This window comes from Stigmatopora nigra, chromosome 9 (assembly GCF_051989575.1).
Source record: "Stigmatopora nigra isolate UIUO_SnigA chromosome 9, RoL_Snig_1.1, whole genome shotgun sequence".
NCBI classification, from domain to species: domain Eukaryota; kingdom Metazoa; phylum Chordata; class Actinopteri; order Syngnathiformes; family Syngnathidae; genus Stigmatopora; species Stigmatopora nigra.
Genome location: NC_135516.1, coordinates 7471830 through 7487092, shown reverse-complemented (window position 1 = coordinate 7487092; position 15263 = coordinate 7471830). Strand labels below are relative to the sequence as shown.

General features: G+C 38.1%; 1 protein-coding gene across 3 annotated transcripts in view; it reads left to right on the top strand.

The window, feature by feature from the left end:
• The window catches only part of LOC144202191 (phosphatase and actin regulator 1-like), a 27830-nt gene extending 12567 nt beyond the window's left edge, over positions 1-15263 (top strand). For all 3 annotated transcript variants that reach the window (XM_077725249.1, XM_077725248.1, XM_077725247.1), the window contains 10 exons: positions 3123-3203; positions 4155-4358; positions 4985-5324; positions 6542-6744; positions 8081-8237; positions 10065-10120; positions 10918-10979; positions 11696-11836; positions 13454-13530; positions 13705-15263. In XM_077725249.1, coding sequence (XP_077581375.1) covers positions 3123-3203; positions 4155-4358; positions 4985-5324; positions 6542-6744; positions 8081-8237; positions 10065-10120; positions 10918-10979; positions 11696-11836; positions 13454-13530; positions 13705-13720 — 1337 coding nt within the window. In that variant the 3' untranslated portion in view covers positions 13721-15263. The remainder of the gene's footprint in view (positions 1-3122; positions 3204-4154; positions 4359-4984; positions 5325-6541; positions 6745-8080; positions 8238-10064; positions 10121-10917; positions 10980-11695; positions 11837-13453; positions 13531-13704) is intronic.

Genomic DNA, 15263 nt, shown 5'->3' with positions numbered 1-15263 from the left:
AGGAAAAAACGTCACTATAGAAGATACAAATAAACACAGGCAAGGAGTACTAATGCACATATTTTTTAGTCAGTGAGTTATTGGTACATTCTATGTGGAGAAATCATAAGTCACTGTAATGAACTTAGTTGCTTCATTGCTTGCCAGTTTTTCAAATATAACGTACCTCACTTGGAAATATCTTTCCACATTACTCCAAATTTTCTTTATTATTATTTTTTTAAATCTAATTTGACAACTTCTGACAGAAACTTGTGTGACAGGCTATGGAAATCTTCCTTGACAGAAATGTTGAAATTCTACATATTCTTACAGCTTTGGAAAACAGTACGCATGTTTGTGTCATAGTTGTCCTCCTAATGAACTCATATTTCAACAAAAAAATATATTTCTCTCCATTTTCTAACATGTGACTTCAAATCCTGGGGTTGCTGATTCCCAGTGGTCATTCCTTTCCTTTAATCAATACTAATTGCCATCTTGGCTAATTTAAATAAACCAAAGTAGTTCCTGTTCTCCTTAGGTTCAAAAATACCCTTGACAGGCTCTGCCATGGGCAAGCAGTCTTGGCATCATAATTAATGCAATACTTTTCTTGCTAGTTATTCGTGATAAAAATTATTTTTCACTGTGGACAAACTAAACAACTAGAATATATACAAACCAGTGGGGAGGAGAGGTGGAAAATGCTAAAATCATTCAAATAATCTCCAGTGAATAATCTTGTAATGATATCTGACTGTAGAGGCAATCTATTGCTGTTTTTATAGAATGTCATTATATGCACTGAAGTTCTTTGTACACTCTTAGGACTTTGCTGATGAAATCGCTTGCAATCCAACGTACAAGGATTTACTGACGCAAGTATTTTGGGCTGAGTAGCTCTGACTTGGATAACGTAAAATTCGTATCTGCGAACAAAAGGACAATGACTGTGAAATCTCAAGGAAGAATCCTCATTAAGGCTTTTGACTTAATGGTGTTGCGTAACTGCAGATATCCTGCCGTTATGTCACTTAAAACTTTGCGCAATTACTTTTCATATTTGATGGTACTGATGTATAATCCCTGAGTTTTTACGACCGACTTTCTTCTTCTGGTGATTTATGAACAAAAAATCAGGGATGTACCAAATGGGCTCACCATTTTTTAAGGGCACTTCTGGTCAAAATGGTCCCTTCCATGTATTTATGTATTTGTTTTATTAGGCCAAATTTACACTCTACAATCATCTGGATCGTCTCTACAGTTAATATTTAATCTCGGGCTGTTCTCAAAATTGGCTGATGTGGAAGAGGGGTCGTGAAGAAATTAATGCTGGAAGCTTTGCCACTGACATCTCAAAAGCCCCTGTGGAACACCAGCTATTAATAGCTTTTAGGAACTAGTTAATAGCAACTAGCCTATATTGTCAAGTCCCTGAATTTTAATTACCATCACTATATCTTGATATATTTAAGCTTTTTCAATATAGAGATGCTCCCCGTGGTGTAAGGATAGATTTTTATTTATACCCACTATTAATGTTAAGGTGTGTACGAACTAGGTGGTGGGAAGAAGTGACACCTCCCTCCAAACTCTGCTGCAGAAAGTGGCATCTCACTTTGATCATGTACACTTATGCATCGGTCGACAAACATGCTTTTCAATCTTTACAATCAGGGCCAAAAATGCTTATTTACTACAGCGTATTCCTAACTGTCCTTACTGTTCAAAAGTGTAAGAAATTGTTTGTGCCTTTTCATCCGTTAACTTGTATATTTACGTCTTGGGTCAATATTGTGGATTTTTTTTACTTTTTCTTGTGAATTTTATCTTGAATTGTGCTGTTCAAATACTTCTACTTCTAGTCCAAATCTTGTAGATGGCAAGTAACTTCTCTTCATTCATCTTGACTGTCATGTTTCCTTTCAAACTGAATGGGCTTGTCTACGAGCTCCTTTCGAAAAATAGCCACTTATTTGCCATAGGATCGAGAACTGTTCTAGACAGCCATTCTATTGCATTTAGCTGTTCACCTTGAGTGAAAATATTGGCCTTTTTTTTCTCTTTTGATACACTCAAAACTAGTGCATCTGTCTTGATACATGTTGTTATTCAGATGTTTAGCAAATGTTTGAGGTAGAAAAATGCCACTAATAAATAGACTTCCACTCCATTTGAACCAGGAGCCAGACAACCCCAGACATGTTTTCCTTTTATGAAATTCAAAATGGTTGCTCTTTTTTCTAGTATAACACGTTGTATGCAGTTTAAATTTACACTCTCGCCGGGCCAGTTATTTTTGCGCCACTAATGCATTGGATAAACAATGAGGATTCATGTAAAGTAGGTCTCTTTGATGATATGTTAAGTGCACCCAATGCAGTGTTACAACTCATCCTCATTACGTATACATTTATAATTATTTTTATTGCAAGTTTAGATTTTAAACAAGGAATGTGATTTCTTAACAGCTTTGCTGTGCCCCTCCCGGCAGAGAATGTTAAGTCCCTCTACATTTTGAAAGCTAAAAATAGACGAGCCATGGGCCGTTTTATGCATTATGCATCAAACTATAGTTTTGTTTGAATCATTTTGTGCTTTTATCAGCTCTTAGATTAATCAAGGTCCTGTGTTCATATCACAACAAAACTACTCGGCGTTTTACTCTAATTGTGTATGAATTAGGGTTTAATATACAGCAAAACTAGACGGTTATATTAGGGAATCAGTTGTCCATCCTACCATGTCCAGATGGCAAATAAATGGTTCCTGCACAAAGCTTGCATTGGCTACTCTGACAATACCCTCTTCTTCTATAAAATAACCACCTGCACTGAATCTATTGTATTTTCAAAGTAATGCATTAAACTGGGTTAAGTGAACCTTGAAGCAAGGGGGTAGCTAACCTTTCTTTTCTGCCACAATTTTCACAGATCATGATTAAAGGTCTGACAAATGCATAAAATAAGTATGTATTCTAGTAGATTCATTTTCTTGAGCATGAAATGCAGAAAGATAAATTGTTTGGCCGCTCTGGTCTCTAGAGGTCATTTAAGTATATTTTTCAGAAAAAAAATGCACATTCTGAAAGAGAGTGGATGTTTTGATAATTCCTTTTTCCTTCTCCAATCACCCAGCGCTGGAAAGGAAGATGTCAGTGCGACAGAGTCGAGATGAATTGATCAAGAGGGGAGTATTAAAGGAGATCTTTGAGAAAGGTGAGTTGCCTCATATAATTACCATATTATATCATCATAATGTCATGGCACTTTTGCGCTCAAATCAAGCCAGTAAGATGAAAGTGGTATAAGTTCCTCATCTATTCATTAATCAGGGGTCTCTCAAGTACACTCTTTAAGACTCGTGCAGGGTATTCACTGATATGATTTTTTTTGTTCCTCCCCATTTATATAATTTTGGGGGTGATTGTACAAAGTCTTTGTTCTCAATAAGATGTGCTCGGATGGCCCAGATTCCAAAGCACAGTGAAAATTTAAAAGCACTTCGCAGCAGGGTGTTTAATGCGTCAGGATATGAGGAGAAAGAAGGTTGATCTTATCCACTGCCCGTTAATAAAATCAAACTGAAGTGAATACAAAGAGTATGTATTTTTATTTTGCATATATTTCCTGCTCGACAAAGTCATGTTTAAGTAATAAACTCGTGCATTAATAAAGAAGACTGGCGCAATATTTTGAGGCAAAAAAACCCCAAATTTTAGTGGTTCATGTCTTTTTAAGAAGTATGAAAGTTTTGGGGTGTTTTTTTAAACTTATTTTCTGAATGTTTTCATTCCATTTGAAGGATATGATTAACAGAGAGTACCAATACGGCAATGAAATGTTCAGCATGCGCATGTTCTAACATAACGCACCAATGCTATTTACTAAAACCTGATATAGAACCATGATTGCAGCACCTTGAACCTCATTTTGTACTCACTAAGTCCTATCTTTTTTTAAATTACATTTTAATATCTGTTAATAAATTCCTTTTTACTTTACTTTGTACTTTATACTTTAATGATGAGTGATGATTATGTTAATACTTTAATCCTTTTTTTCTGTTTGTTTCATATGCACTGTTAACGGATGCACTTTTTTATATGTATCGCATCTTGTGCCGAAAATTTTGTCCACCCCTGCTCTAACCCCTATCTATCTGCTCAGCAACGGGTGAGTTTCGAACCACGATGGATGGCGACGTCTGCCCTCAAGAGCCACCTGTTAAGTCATCCTTGCTCTTCGCTCCCAAGAAGTCTGCCACATTCCCAGGTGACCTTCAGGACAACTCTGCCAAACCGCCACTGTACCACAAACAGCCGCCAGCTCTGCCTCCCAAGCCTTTTTCCCGCATCTCAAACCATAGTACCGGTCAGTATTCTCATCATCTCCATAGAACGTAGCTACATACAATTGAAAAATCAGGGTTGTTAAACAAGACTACTAAATTTGCATTCAAATAAACATTACAAAGTATATGGAGATTTTTAAGGTAAACACCAAAGACGGCAAGCTCAAAACGAGTTCAGTTTCTCTTAAATGGCTAAACAAAAGTTCAGAATCTTTGTCTTGAACACACTATTTTTTTTTCTTCACCTTTTTGTGCTGTCAGCCCTCAAATACACCGACTACACAAAGAAACAAGGACTTTGTAGAGGAACAACATATTTAATAATTGGTTGCCAGACGAATGAGTTAAAAATGTGTTTATGCAGCCCAAACAAGTTCATCACACACCCTATAGAATTATGAAATGGGCAATGAAATATGTTTTTTGCTTGTTCGACTTTTATTACTAAGAGCCACGTGTTGTAGTTGTATTAAATTCTCCTGTGGTCAGCCTTGGCTGTCATTATTAAACTGTCAGTCAGCGCAAAGTGGCATTAGGATGACCTAATTCCATCACTGTGTGTCTGATCTCCACAACCTTTGTTTATGTTTGAAAAACAAAAGTATAATGCATTCAAATCAAAGTCCTAATTTGTGGTCTTCTACAGATTCTTGCCAGCCAGTGAAGTTGCCGTGCATGCCCGGGGCTAAGCACTCTCCGCCCCTCCCGCCGAAGAAAGTCATGATTTGCGTACCTCAAGGGGGACTGGACGGCACCACTTGCACGTCCCCAAACCCGCTCAACGCTATGTCCCAAAAGTGTGGCGCTACCCAAGTGATGCCGGGTCATCACGGAGCCCTGCTGCCCTCCCAGTTCGCTGCTCTGTCCACTCTCCACCAGAACCATGGGCATCCTCTTCAACTGCAGTACGGAAGCTTGCATGCGCCAAGCCGCATCATTGAGGAGCTCAACAAAACCTTGGCGTTGTCCATGCAGAGGTTTGAAAGGTCAGTCGCCACCAGACGTTGGGGTCACTTAAAATAACAAATGGGATTATGGATCAATGTTTTGCTTTTTTTTTTTGAATCACATTTCCAAGAAGGCTTAAATGTCCTGTTTTTAGAATCAATGATTCTAATGTTTATGTAATTGAGTAAGAAGATAATCATTTTGGTTTGGATTGAAATTCATGGAATTTTACAAGTAGTGGAAAAAACTAAAATATGTTGTTTAATTTGTATTAAGGAATTACATTAAATTAAATAATCAAAAGCAATATATCACTGTTTTACACACTCACCTTTTTGATACTTCTTACTTATTTATTTTTATCATTTATGAATGTGCTTGCTGATCAATTTGATGATCGATTTCTTATCGATATCGGCCCGAATCTGATACAATATTAACTTATTCCATTCGTCTCTTAACATGATGACACATACCCCAATTGTGTCACACCATGCGGTGTTTATTCAGCCTTCATGCTGTTTTCTTTATCACTTGAGTTCACTCTAATCAGAGCATGGCTTCACTTTAATTAGCAAAGCACATGGTGTTTATTTGCACTCTACTTGTGTGTGTGTGTGTCTATATGAAGTCACCTGCTAATACCAAATACAACTGAGTGTTAACGAGGTCGCCCGGTCTAAAATCAACACTGAAACCGAACACAGTACTACATGGCCTAATTTATTTGAGCTCAGTGTGCTTTTGTGTGGGCATGGCAGTGCGCAGCGTAGGCGTATCCGTCAGCCAGTTGGCCTGACATAACGTGATCAGCTGCTCCTTTACAAGAGCTCCTTACTATCTTCCTGAAACGGGACGGGATATCTGATTGGATCTTACATAAGCTCCTACACTGCCGTCCTGTAGTCGCCAAAAGCCATTTGGGCAAGGATAGAAGGATGTAAAGTATGGTCATGACACTGCGTACAATTAGTCTGAAAGCTGGATGTGGTTATGTAATGGGTGGAGGGGGTCATGATAGGAAGCTCTGATGAAAAGGAAGTGATTAATCAATGGGATGTATTAGAAGTACATGGCATGCAATGGCTGGAAGGCATTTTTAGATGAGCCTTGCAAAATTTGCTTTAATTCTTTTGTTTGATTTATTTTTTTATTTTTACAAAGCGCTTTTTTTATGAAGCGACCTTGGTACTGTTTCAAATTGTAGCAAAAATGCAATTCCTGCAATTACATCTCAATTTGCCTTCTCTTCTAGCTCCTTGTTTCACATAGGCAATCAGTGCGCTCCTTTGGACAGAAGAGAAGTGCCATCAGTGATCATCGACTACGAGGGTGACAAGGAGAACATACCTAACGAGTCCGACTATGAGGATCTGCCCAGCATGTACAAAGACGAGGACGACGTCGATGACGACGACGAAGAAGACGACGACGAAGAAGACGACGATATATTTACCAGTGAGTAGAGTGGAGGGTGGGTGCACATGAGAAATGTACGACGAGCAGAAAAGAGCGACTCTTCTTATTGCTTTATAGCATTTGGTGTACTTCAGAGACATAACCATATGAGATCCATTCCCCCAAAAGCAGCCACTAGCTTCATAACTTGAAGCAATAACATTTCAGCTACAATTAAAGGAATACTGCAAAATTTTAAATATCTTTTGAAGAAAAAAGGCAAGGCAAATTTAAAGTTATTTCAAAGTGCTTTATATCACAAGTCTGCAAAAACATGAACAAAATGATACATGAAACGCAATGAATTATCAAAAGAGTTAAAAACAAAACAATGTGAACAGGAAATAGAAATAAAACAAAAAATAAATGAAACTATATAACAAACTATATAGGGAGTTTTGAATACGCAATATATATATATACACATATATACACATATACACGTATACACAAATATACACATATACACGTATACACAAATATATACATATATATACACACATATACACACATATACACACATATACACACATATATACACATATATACACATATATACACATATATACACATATACGTTACTCCAAATACATTTGTGGGTTGACCTTCAATGCAAAAAATCTAAAATTTGTCTTCCACAAATGTGTTCACAACTGTGCAATCGCCCGCGAGCACAAATTGTTCTGCTCTTCTTGGCAATAACTGTTCAAGTATGCAGTCTCTTTTGTACTTGGTGACGTTCTTGGTGTTTTTCACCTGAGTACATGTTTATTTTTTAGGTAGTTACGATGACAAAAATCCCAAATCACATTTGAATGTGTTAGGTTGTGAATTTACTAGTTTTCACTGTGCGTGCGTATGTCTCTGTGACATTGTAAGAGAGATTATGACAGTTTTTGTGTTTGTGTGAAAGAGAGATGGGGAATGTGTGCATGAGCTAGAGAAATTCTTACAGTTTTGCTGTTGTTTTCCCGAGAGGTGGAAGAAAAAAAAAAGAGCACACACACCGATGTTTTTAGGAAGAAGCACTTATTGGTTTGCACAGGCAGAGATTAATTAAGATGTAGTGTCTTAGATAGTAGAGCCTTTTACAATAATATGGTAATAACATGCTCTTTTACAAGACCTTCTGTGCTATTTGGAGGAGCAACATCATTTCAGAACTTAACAAACTTTCGTAAAATATTTAAACCAGTTGGGTGCCCTTCATGTTATTTACACATCTATTATTCAGGTGGTGTATTAATAAGCATTTTTTTCCTCCGTTACTTTTGGCAGTAGCTTCTGAGGTATGTTTTTGTATTCACACCTGAGCCCGTGCAATATGTAATTTCAGGCACGCTTGCTCAGAAGGTGCTTCGCAAAGACTCACTTGCCATCAAACTTAGCAACCGCCCATCCAAGAGGGAACTGGAGGAGAAAAATATCCTGCCAGTGCAGACAGATGAGGAGAGGTTGGAGTCAAGACAACAGATTGGCACCAAACTCACCAGGTGAGGCATAACTGTGGATTATGTCATTGTTGGGTATGTGATGTAATTGTGTTATGTACATTTTTTAAGTGTTTTCTGCCATTTACGGCAGGAGGCGACCAATGCATTGCTACTGCGAATGTTGTTAGTGAATGATCATGATCCAGTGTCATCGATGATGATAGAAATCCAGTGCCAGCCCACCTAAGTGGTAGTGGATTTGATCTGTCATGGTCAATAGCTGTCAGGAAGTTACTTCCTTGCTTTTGAGGAATTACTATTACAAAAAATGCAAATACAAATGAACATCAAAAGAATGTATAAGAATAATAATAAACAGGAACCCAAGTTACCATGTAAAGAAATGATCAATTTAAATATGACTTCAAAATGAGTGACTTTAAAAAAGTAAAAATAAACGTAATTATGGTTTTATATGCAATATGGCTATTCACCCAGGATAATCCTTTACAAACATGACTCAATGCTATGACACAAACTGTAGTGACTCATTTCAGTGACTTGCATTGCATTAGGCTTAACAGTATTTTTTTATGGTCCATATACGAATATAAAAAATGTAAATCAACAATGATAACATTTTGGAAACAGCACTCACTCTTCCTGTCTGCCAAACTTAGCACTTTTTCTTAGTTTAGTGCTGACAAGACTTCAGTTTCCTGTCCAACTGAGGCAATATAAAGATGAGTCAAACCCCCCCCCACCACCACCTCATTCCAAAGCACTTTTTTTATATCCCTCCTTTTATGTTTCTATTTCAACATCCGACAAGGATAAATTCTTTATCTTGCTGAAATGAGCCTCTTAAAATGGTGCTGACCTAATTTTGACAACGCATCACTGGCAGCCATATTTTTCTCCTTTCGTCTTCTCTATGGTGCTCTCACATCATCCAGAAACCACCAACTCCTGCACATGTCTGCACCACATAAAACCACCTCGACCTCAGTAATTTACAGCGACATTAGAAGTGGGAAATATTCCTACTAGAGAGAAATGGAAGGTTATCATCCTCCGACATTGGTACATGAGCCAGCGTTCCCCTCTGTGACTGGAATATGGCGCATGTTCCCAGAAGGCCTGCCTGTATTCTTGTCATGCTTCCAAAAAATCTCTTCCTCCCTCTTTCTGCCACTTTCACAGCACTGTGTCCTGGAAGGTCTGCAATTTAATGTGAGATGAAGCAGAATAGTTCAGCATGAGGACGTGATGTCCTCTGCTTTTAAAAGCCTGAGAAGGTAGAAGTGGACTAGAAGGATAACATTTGTAGAATTCAGTGTAATGTGATGCATTTTTATGACATTTTATTCTAGTATTTACTTAAGTGGTTTGAATCAGAAATGGGTGAGGACCAAAAGTCCAAGACACGTTGTGCTGTATAAGCAGCACCAATCTGTCAAGATGAACATTGTTCCACTTTAAGGATTCTATTTAAGTATTTTTGTAAAGCCAATTCTTTTGCTGATTGGGATGCAGGCATTGAGTCAGAAGGTTTTACAAAAAATGAAAAGGTTTTTTCTCAATGCGGCCATATCTAGGATACAGGCAGGGACATCCAGATGGCTCTCATTTATAATGAGGTGTTGACAATCAATCTAGTGCCTGCTGACTTCTCTAAAGAAGCAGGGCTCTGACACAGTTGCTATAATAAGAATCCCAAGAGACTGTTTTGTGGTAAATTTAGACACTTCAACTGCTTATATATTTAAAGCACCCTCTGAATATGTATTGTATAAAAAAACATCATTTCTATGAGTAGGACTCATTATTACAATGTCGTAAAATGAAGTATTTTCTTAACTGAGTTTTTTGTGCATTTCTTACCAGGCGATTGAGTCAAAGGCCGACAGCAGAAGAGCTGGAACAGAGAAACATCCTTAAGCGTGAGCATTTATAATTTCTATTTCATCTATAACTTTGATGGAACTTGTCCAATTATTTATTTTGATGATGAATCCTATTGATTTGCTATTTTTATTTACCTTATTCTATCTCAAGCTGACATTTAACGTCTTGGAAAGCATGCTGCACACCCAAAGGGAGTCGGTCGGGCCTGGCAAGATTGCTTTATTAGCTGAGCCATATCAGAGAGGCACAGCCCTGTTGCCAGGGTCTCGGTGACTTTCACATCAAAGTGTGATTTACCAACACTTCCTGCCCGGCCTGAAGGCTCAGCAGATGAGACGACATGGGGGGTGGGATACAATAAAAGCTTTGCAGCCTATCACTGTCATGCATTAGGTTAAATCAAGCTCATAGATTTTACAAACTGGGATGCATTACCTTGTCATCAGGTACTATTTTGATTCTATGGACGTCCATCTAATCCACTTAACCTGGGATGGCTGCTCTAATGAGTCAATGCAAAACATTCCAAAACTGTTAACACGCTTACATGTGTATCCATTTTAATGAGTGATTTCTATTTAAATCCAATTGGCTAATCATGCAGTCAACATTCACCAAAGGGAAAACTTGAGAGAACAAAGCAATAGTACTCCCTTGATGTGCATTACTAATATTATTAAACAGTCAATGATGAAAGCTATTTGAGGCTATATAGCAGATTCACTTGAGTTTAGCATTGCTCTCCTTCTAATTGGCCGCATTACACAGAGCGCATGTCAGTTTCTCTCATTAGTAATTGCACAAGGACAGTAATGCTCCTCCTTCTCCGCAGCTCGCAACGAACAAGAAGAAATCGAGGAGAAGCGGGAGATAAAGCGAAGGCTGACTCGAAAGGTGAGTCAACACAACAAATTGTAGGCGGGTAGTCATCGCGTGCTGCTCAATGTCCTTGTCGCCCTCGGACCTGGCGGCATCTGCTGCCAAAAACTTCGGACCCCGTAGAGAGGTGTTGAATGTGTTCATGTCGTTTCAATTAAGCAACACTTCATGTACCACCGCAGGCAGCACACTCGACAAAAAAACAAATAAAAAAATCATATATCTGCTGCGTTATATTTTTATCGTGTTATTCCAGTGGCGCCACATAGTCTAGCCTTTAGTGAGTGGTCTGAAAAGGTGTTTAGTTCAAATTGTTCTTAAGGAATGTGATTCAAAAACTGTATTAGAATTTTGTGGACATGTCATACATATGATACAGCCCGTGCAGCCGACACTCTTGACTAAATACATAAATAAAAATTGGATATCTCCTGCATTATATTTTTATCATGTTATTTCAGTGGCGCCCTCATAGTCTAGCTCAGGGTTGGGCAAACTTTTCAGCCCGGGGGCCACATTGACTTTAAAAATTTGACAGATGGGCCGGGTCAGCACAAGGTACGATACATATAAAAAACTGCATCCGTTAACTGTACATATGAAACATAAACAGAAAAAAACTATTGGAAACGGCGAATATACACTGATGCAAAATGTTGCGTTAGTCAAAATGAAACATGACTGACGTTTGTAACAGTGTCAACTTTTCTTTCTTTTTTTTTAAAATCCAGCTTAGCCAGAGGCCCACTGTGGAAGAACTAAGACAGGCCAAGATCCTCATCCGTTTCAGTGACTACGTGGAGGTCTCCGACGCGCAGGACTATGACCGGCGGGCAGATAAGCCCTGGACCCGTCTGACTGCAGCTGACAAGGTCAGTACCGTTTTGCATTTATCATTGGCTTCCACTGCCTGTAATAGACGTTAAATCCTTTTCACCTACGAGTTGGCACTGAATAATCATATTTTAGCGCCGATGATGGCGATAGACATTCAAGGCTGATGACATATTTCGCATCTTTTACTTAGCATAATTTAAAAAGGTTTCCACATGGTTTAAAACACCTTTTGATTTTTTTTCCAATGCAGTTCCTTGTTTTATTTAAATCAACAGTTAGGGACATTGTGCTGGACACATTTTCACAAAATCAGTTTCTTAGTTGTTATTTTAGACTAGACGTCTCCGGAAGTAAACATCCACAAGTGCTTGTTGGGTGTCCTCTCCCTCCTTTCTCCCTTTTCTGGTCCCTCCCATGCCTTCCCTTCGCCTTGTGAACCTTTTTGAGCATGCAAAATCACACCTGAGGCCCACTCGCAGGGGCTATGACTGTTTTTGATTATGCAACCGCCCCTCCTTACGTAAAGGAGTAATCGGACAAGCGGCGATGCGGGACGGCGGGCTGCAACTGCCGACATGCCCACATCCCATAATCAACATCAAGGGCTCAATTTAATATTTTGCCTCGCTCTTAAATAATTTCATTGGAACTAATTGATTTTGTAAGTAGAGGTACCACTATATATTGATTGTGAGAGAATGCCTATGGCTTTTTTTTAACCCTAAACTAACCTAAAATAATTGAATAGAAAAATATTCTAAAATGTCATTCTGTAGTGCAGATACTACAAAATTTATGTGAAGTAAGGCTGGCTACTAAAATATATTTAACCAGAGCATACCATCTAGTCCAGGGGCAGGGAACCTATGGCTCGGGAGCCATATGTGGCTCTTTTTATGGGTGACTCTCCGCTAACCTGTGAACTAAAATATGGAAACCAGATACTACATCTAGAGCTCCTTTTAATATTTATTAGTCTCTTCTGGAATGCATACACTTATTAGTAACTGCATAAGAATGTGAAAAGTAGTTTTTGTTGTGAAATTACTAAAAACATAGGCACCCATATGTATTTTTACTTTTAAATTCGGAGAATTTCTCTCAAGGAATAACATTAGAAAATATGAATTGTAGTATATGGCTCTCTTCATCAAAAAGGTTCCCGACCCCTTATCTAGTCCAATGACTAATGATTTCAATTATAAATCGTTAATTGTATAAAATACATAATTATTAATATTAACCAATTTGCTTGTTTGCACCTTACCGGGCAAACTATAGTACTAGGAAATAGACGCACAGTAACATTGTGTCACAGTCACAATTCACATAACATAACTGAATGAGAAGGAATGTATGTTTGCATCACAGCGTCCCCTGCTGGAGAGGCTTTTGCTCTGCCCTGGTTAGGATTTTTTTGTTTCCTTCAAAAACATTTACCCACATTGCTCAAGGCAATGACACCAAATATTTATGCCTTCATGAGCAAATGTTCAGGACTTCTCTCCAAAATGAGGGCATGGCTGAAAAAAAAACTACATTGGCATTAGACTACTCAAGGGCAAAGCTGTATATATTTTCCCTTTTGTTTTATTGAACAAGAAAAGTCTGCTTTGCATTTTAAGCCTTTTTTTTGCATGTATCATTTTCAGGCAGCTATACGAAAAGAGCTCAACGATTTTAAAAGCAACGAGATGGAAGTGCACGAATCCAGTCGTCATTTAACTAGGTAATGCGACTTTTCTTTTATTTGAAACTTGTCTCTACAGTCACACAAACACGTAAATAAACACTTTCCTTCTACTATGCAGCATACCCTGGTAGTAGATGTAAAAGCAAAACCCCGGATGATCAAATGTCATCTCAGTAACACATCTGCAATGTTTTATTTTTTTAATTTCAGGTTTCACCGACCATAGTAGACTGTCGCTGTGTCAAACAGTGCTGCAGGGGTAGAACCTTAAGTGCTGGACAGTCAAACCGTGCCCGTTTTTTGTCAATAAGGCCATGTCTTTTTGAAATGCCTTCCTCCCCCACCTCCAAAACCCGGGACAACTGAGCCGGTACTACTACTACTACTACTACCACCAATTCATCCACCTGCTGTAGTAGCATATAAGTTATGTCAATGCAACTCTCCTCTCTTCCTTCATTTTGAGCTTATTCAAACTTCTCTAAGCTGAGCTCAGCTTAGTTGTCTGTTTGCTGTCTTCAATCTTCATAGGCAAGACACACCTCTTCATGATGGTGACATCCTCTCTCGGGGTTTTGATGGCGCCACTCTGTTGTCATAGTCCTATCCATCTTTTACCGCATTGGTACGGAGGGGTGTCATGTCACAATGTGCAATAGTTGATTTGATTTCAGTGCTATTGGGGCCCTGTGTTCTTCCCATGTACTTTACCGTACTGACAATGTTGTCATTCAAGTCTTACTGTGAATCCCGAAGGTTTGCTCTCTTCAAATGTACATTTTACAGCCAAGTTCAGATTTAAATTTTCTTCACTCGTGTCAGGTATCTATGTACATTTTATGTATAAAAACAAAAACAAAAAACATCTGACAGAGAGGTGCATATGTTTTATATCATTTCATTTTTTTATGATTATTTTTTGGGGGGAGGGAGGCGGATGTCTAAAGGAAAAAACTTGTATTTTGTGTTGGAATTGATATCAACAGCAAAACTCAATGCAGTGTTCTCTTTTTATATTAGAATTTATCCCCCTTGTTAACCATAATTATTAATTATTTTTCGCTGGCAATAGTCTTTTCCCTTGAAGTGTACACACCATGATGTCATTTTTTGGGAAGGGGTGGGTGGTCGGACCATATAATGTTTGTTTTATTTTTTGCTGTCTATTACATCAAGATGACTTTTCCTGCTGTCATCGCCACTGAGCCAAATTAGAAGCCTCAATATGTAAAGACCATCATTACAATTGTTGCACTTTTCCCCCCCAATGTATTCCATTGAATTAATATGTAAAATTAATGTCAGGTATGGGAAATAGTATTTCTTCTCCCTTGGAGAATGATTTCAAGCTGTGTGTTTTGCATGGTTGTTGTATTCTTTTGAAGCACAAATCAGTTCACATTGTAACAGTTTCATGGAGGCTCACAAGTGTTGAAAATGGGGACATTTCCCCCCTCATTTTTTTTTTGACTATTATTAAAAGTCAACAAACATGAATAATCTAAGCACTCTACTTTTGACTATCTGCATCACCAAGAAAAACCCAAGCTTCCAGAGCCTGCATGATGATTTATATTTTACCAGAATTAAAAATAAATCTAAAGGAAAATGAACATAGCAATAACATTTCCCTTTCGCGCAGCAATTGGAAAACCAGAACAGATTTAAACATGCTCTTTTAAACACTTTCATCACAACACAGACCTACTTTTGAAATACAGAACGCCATGTAAAGGATACATAACGGCAATTAAATTTTTTTGAATGTG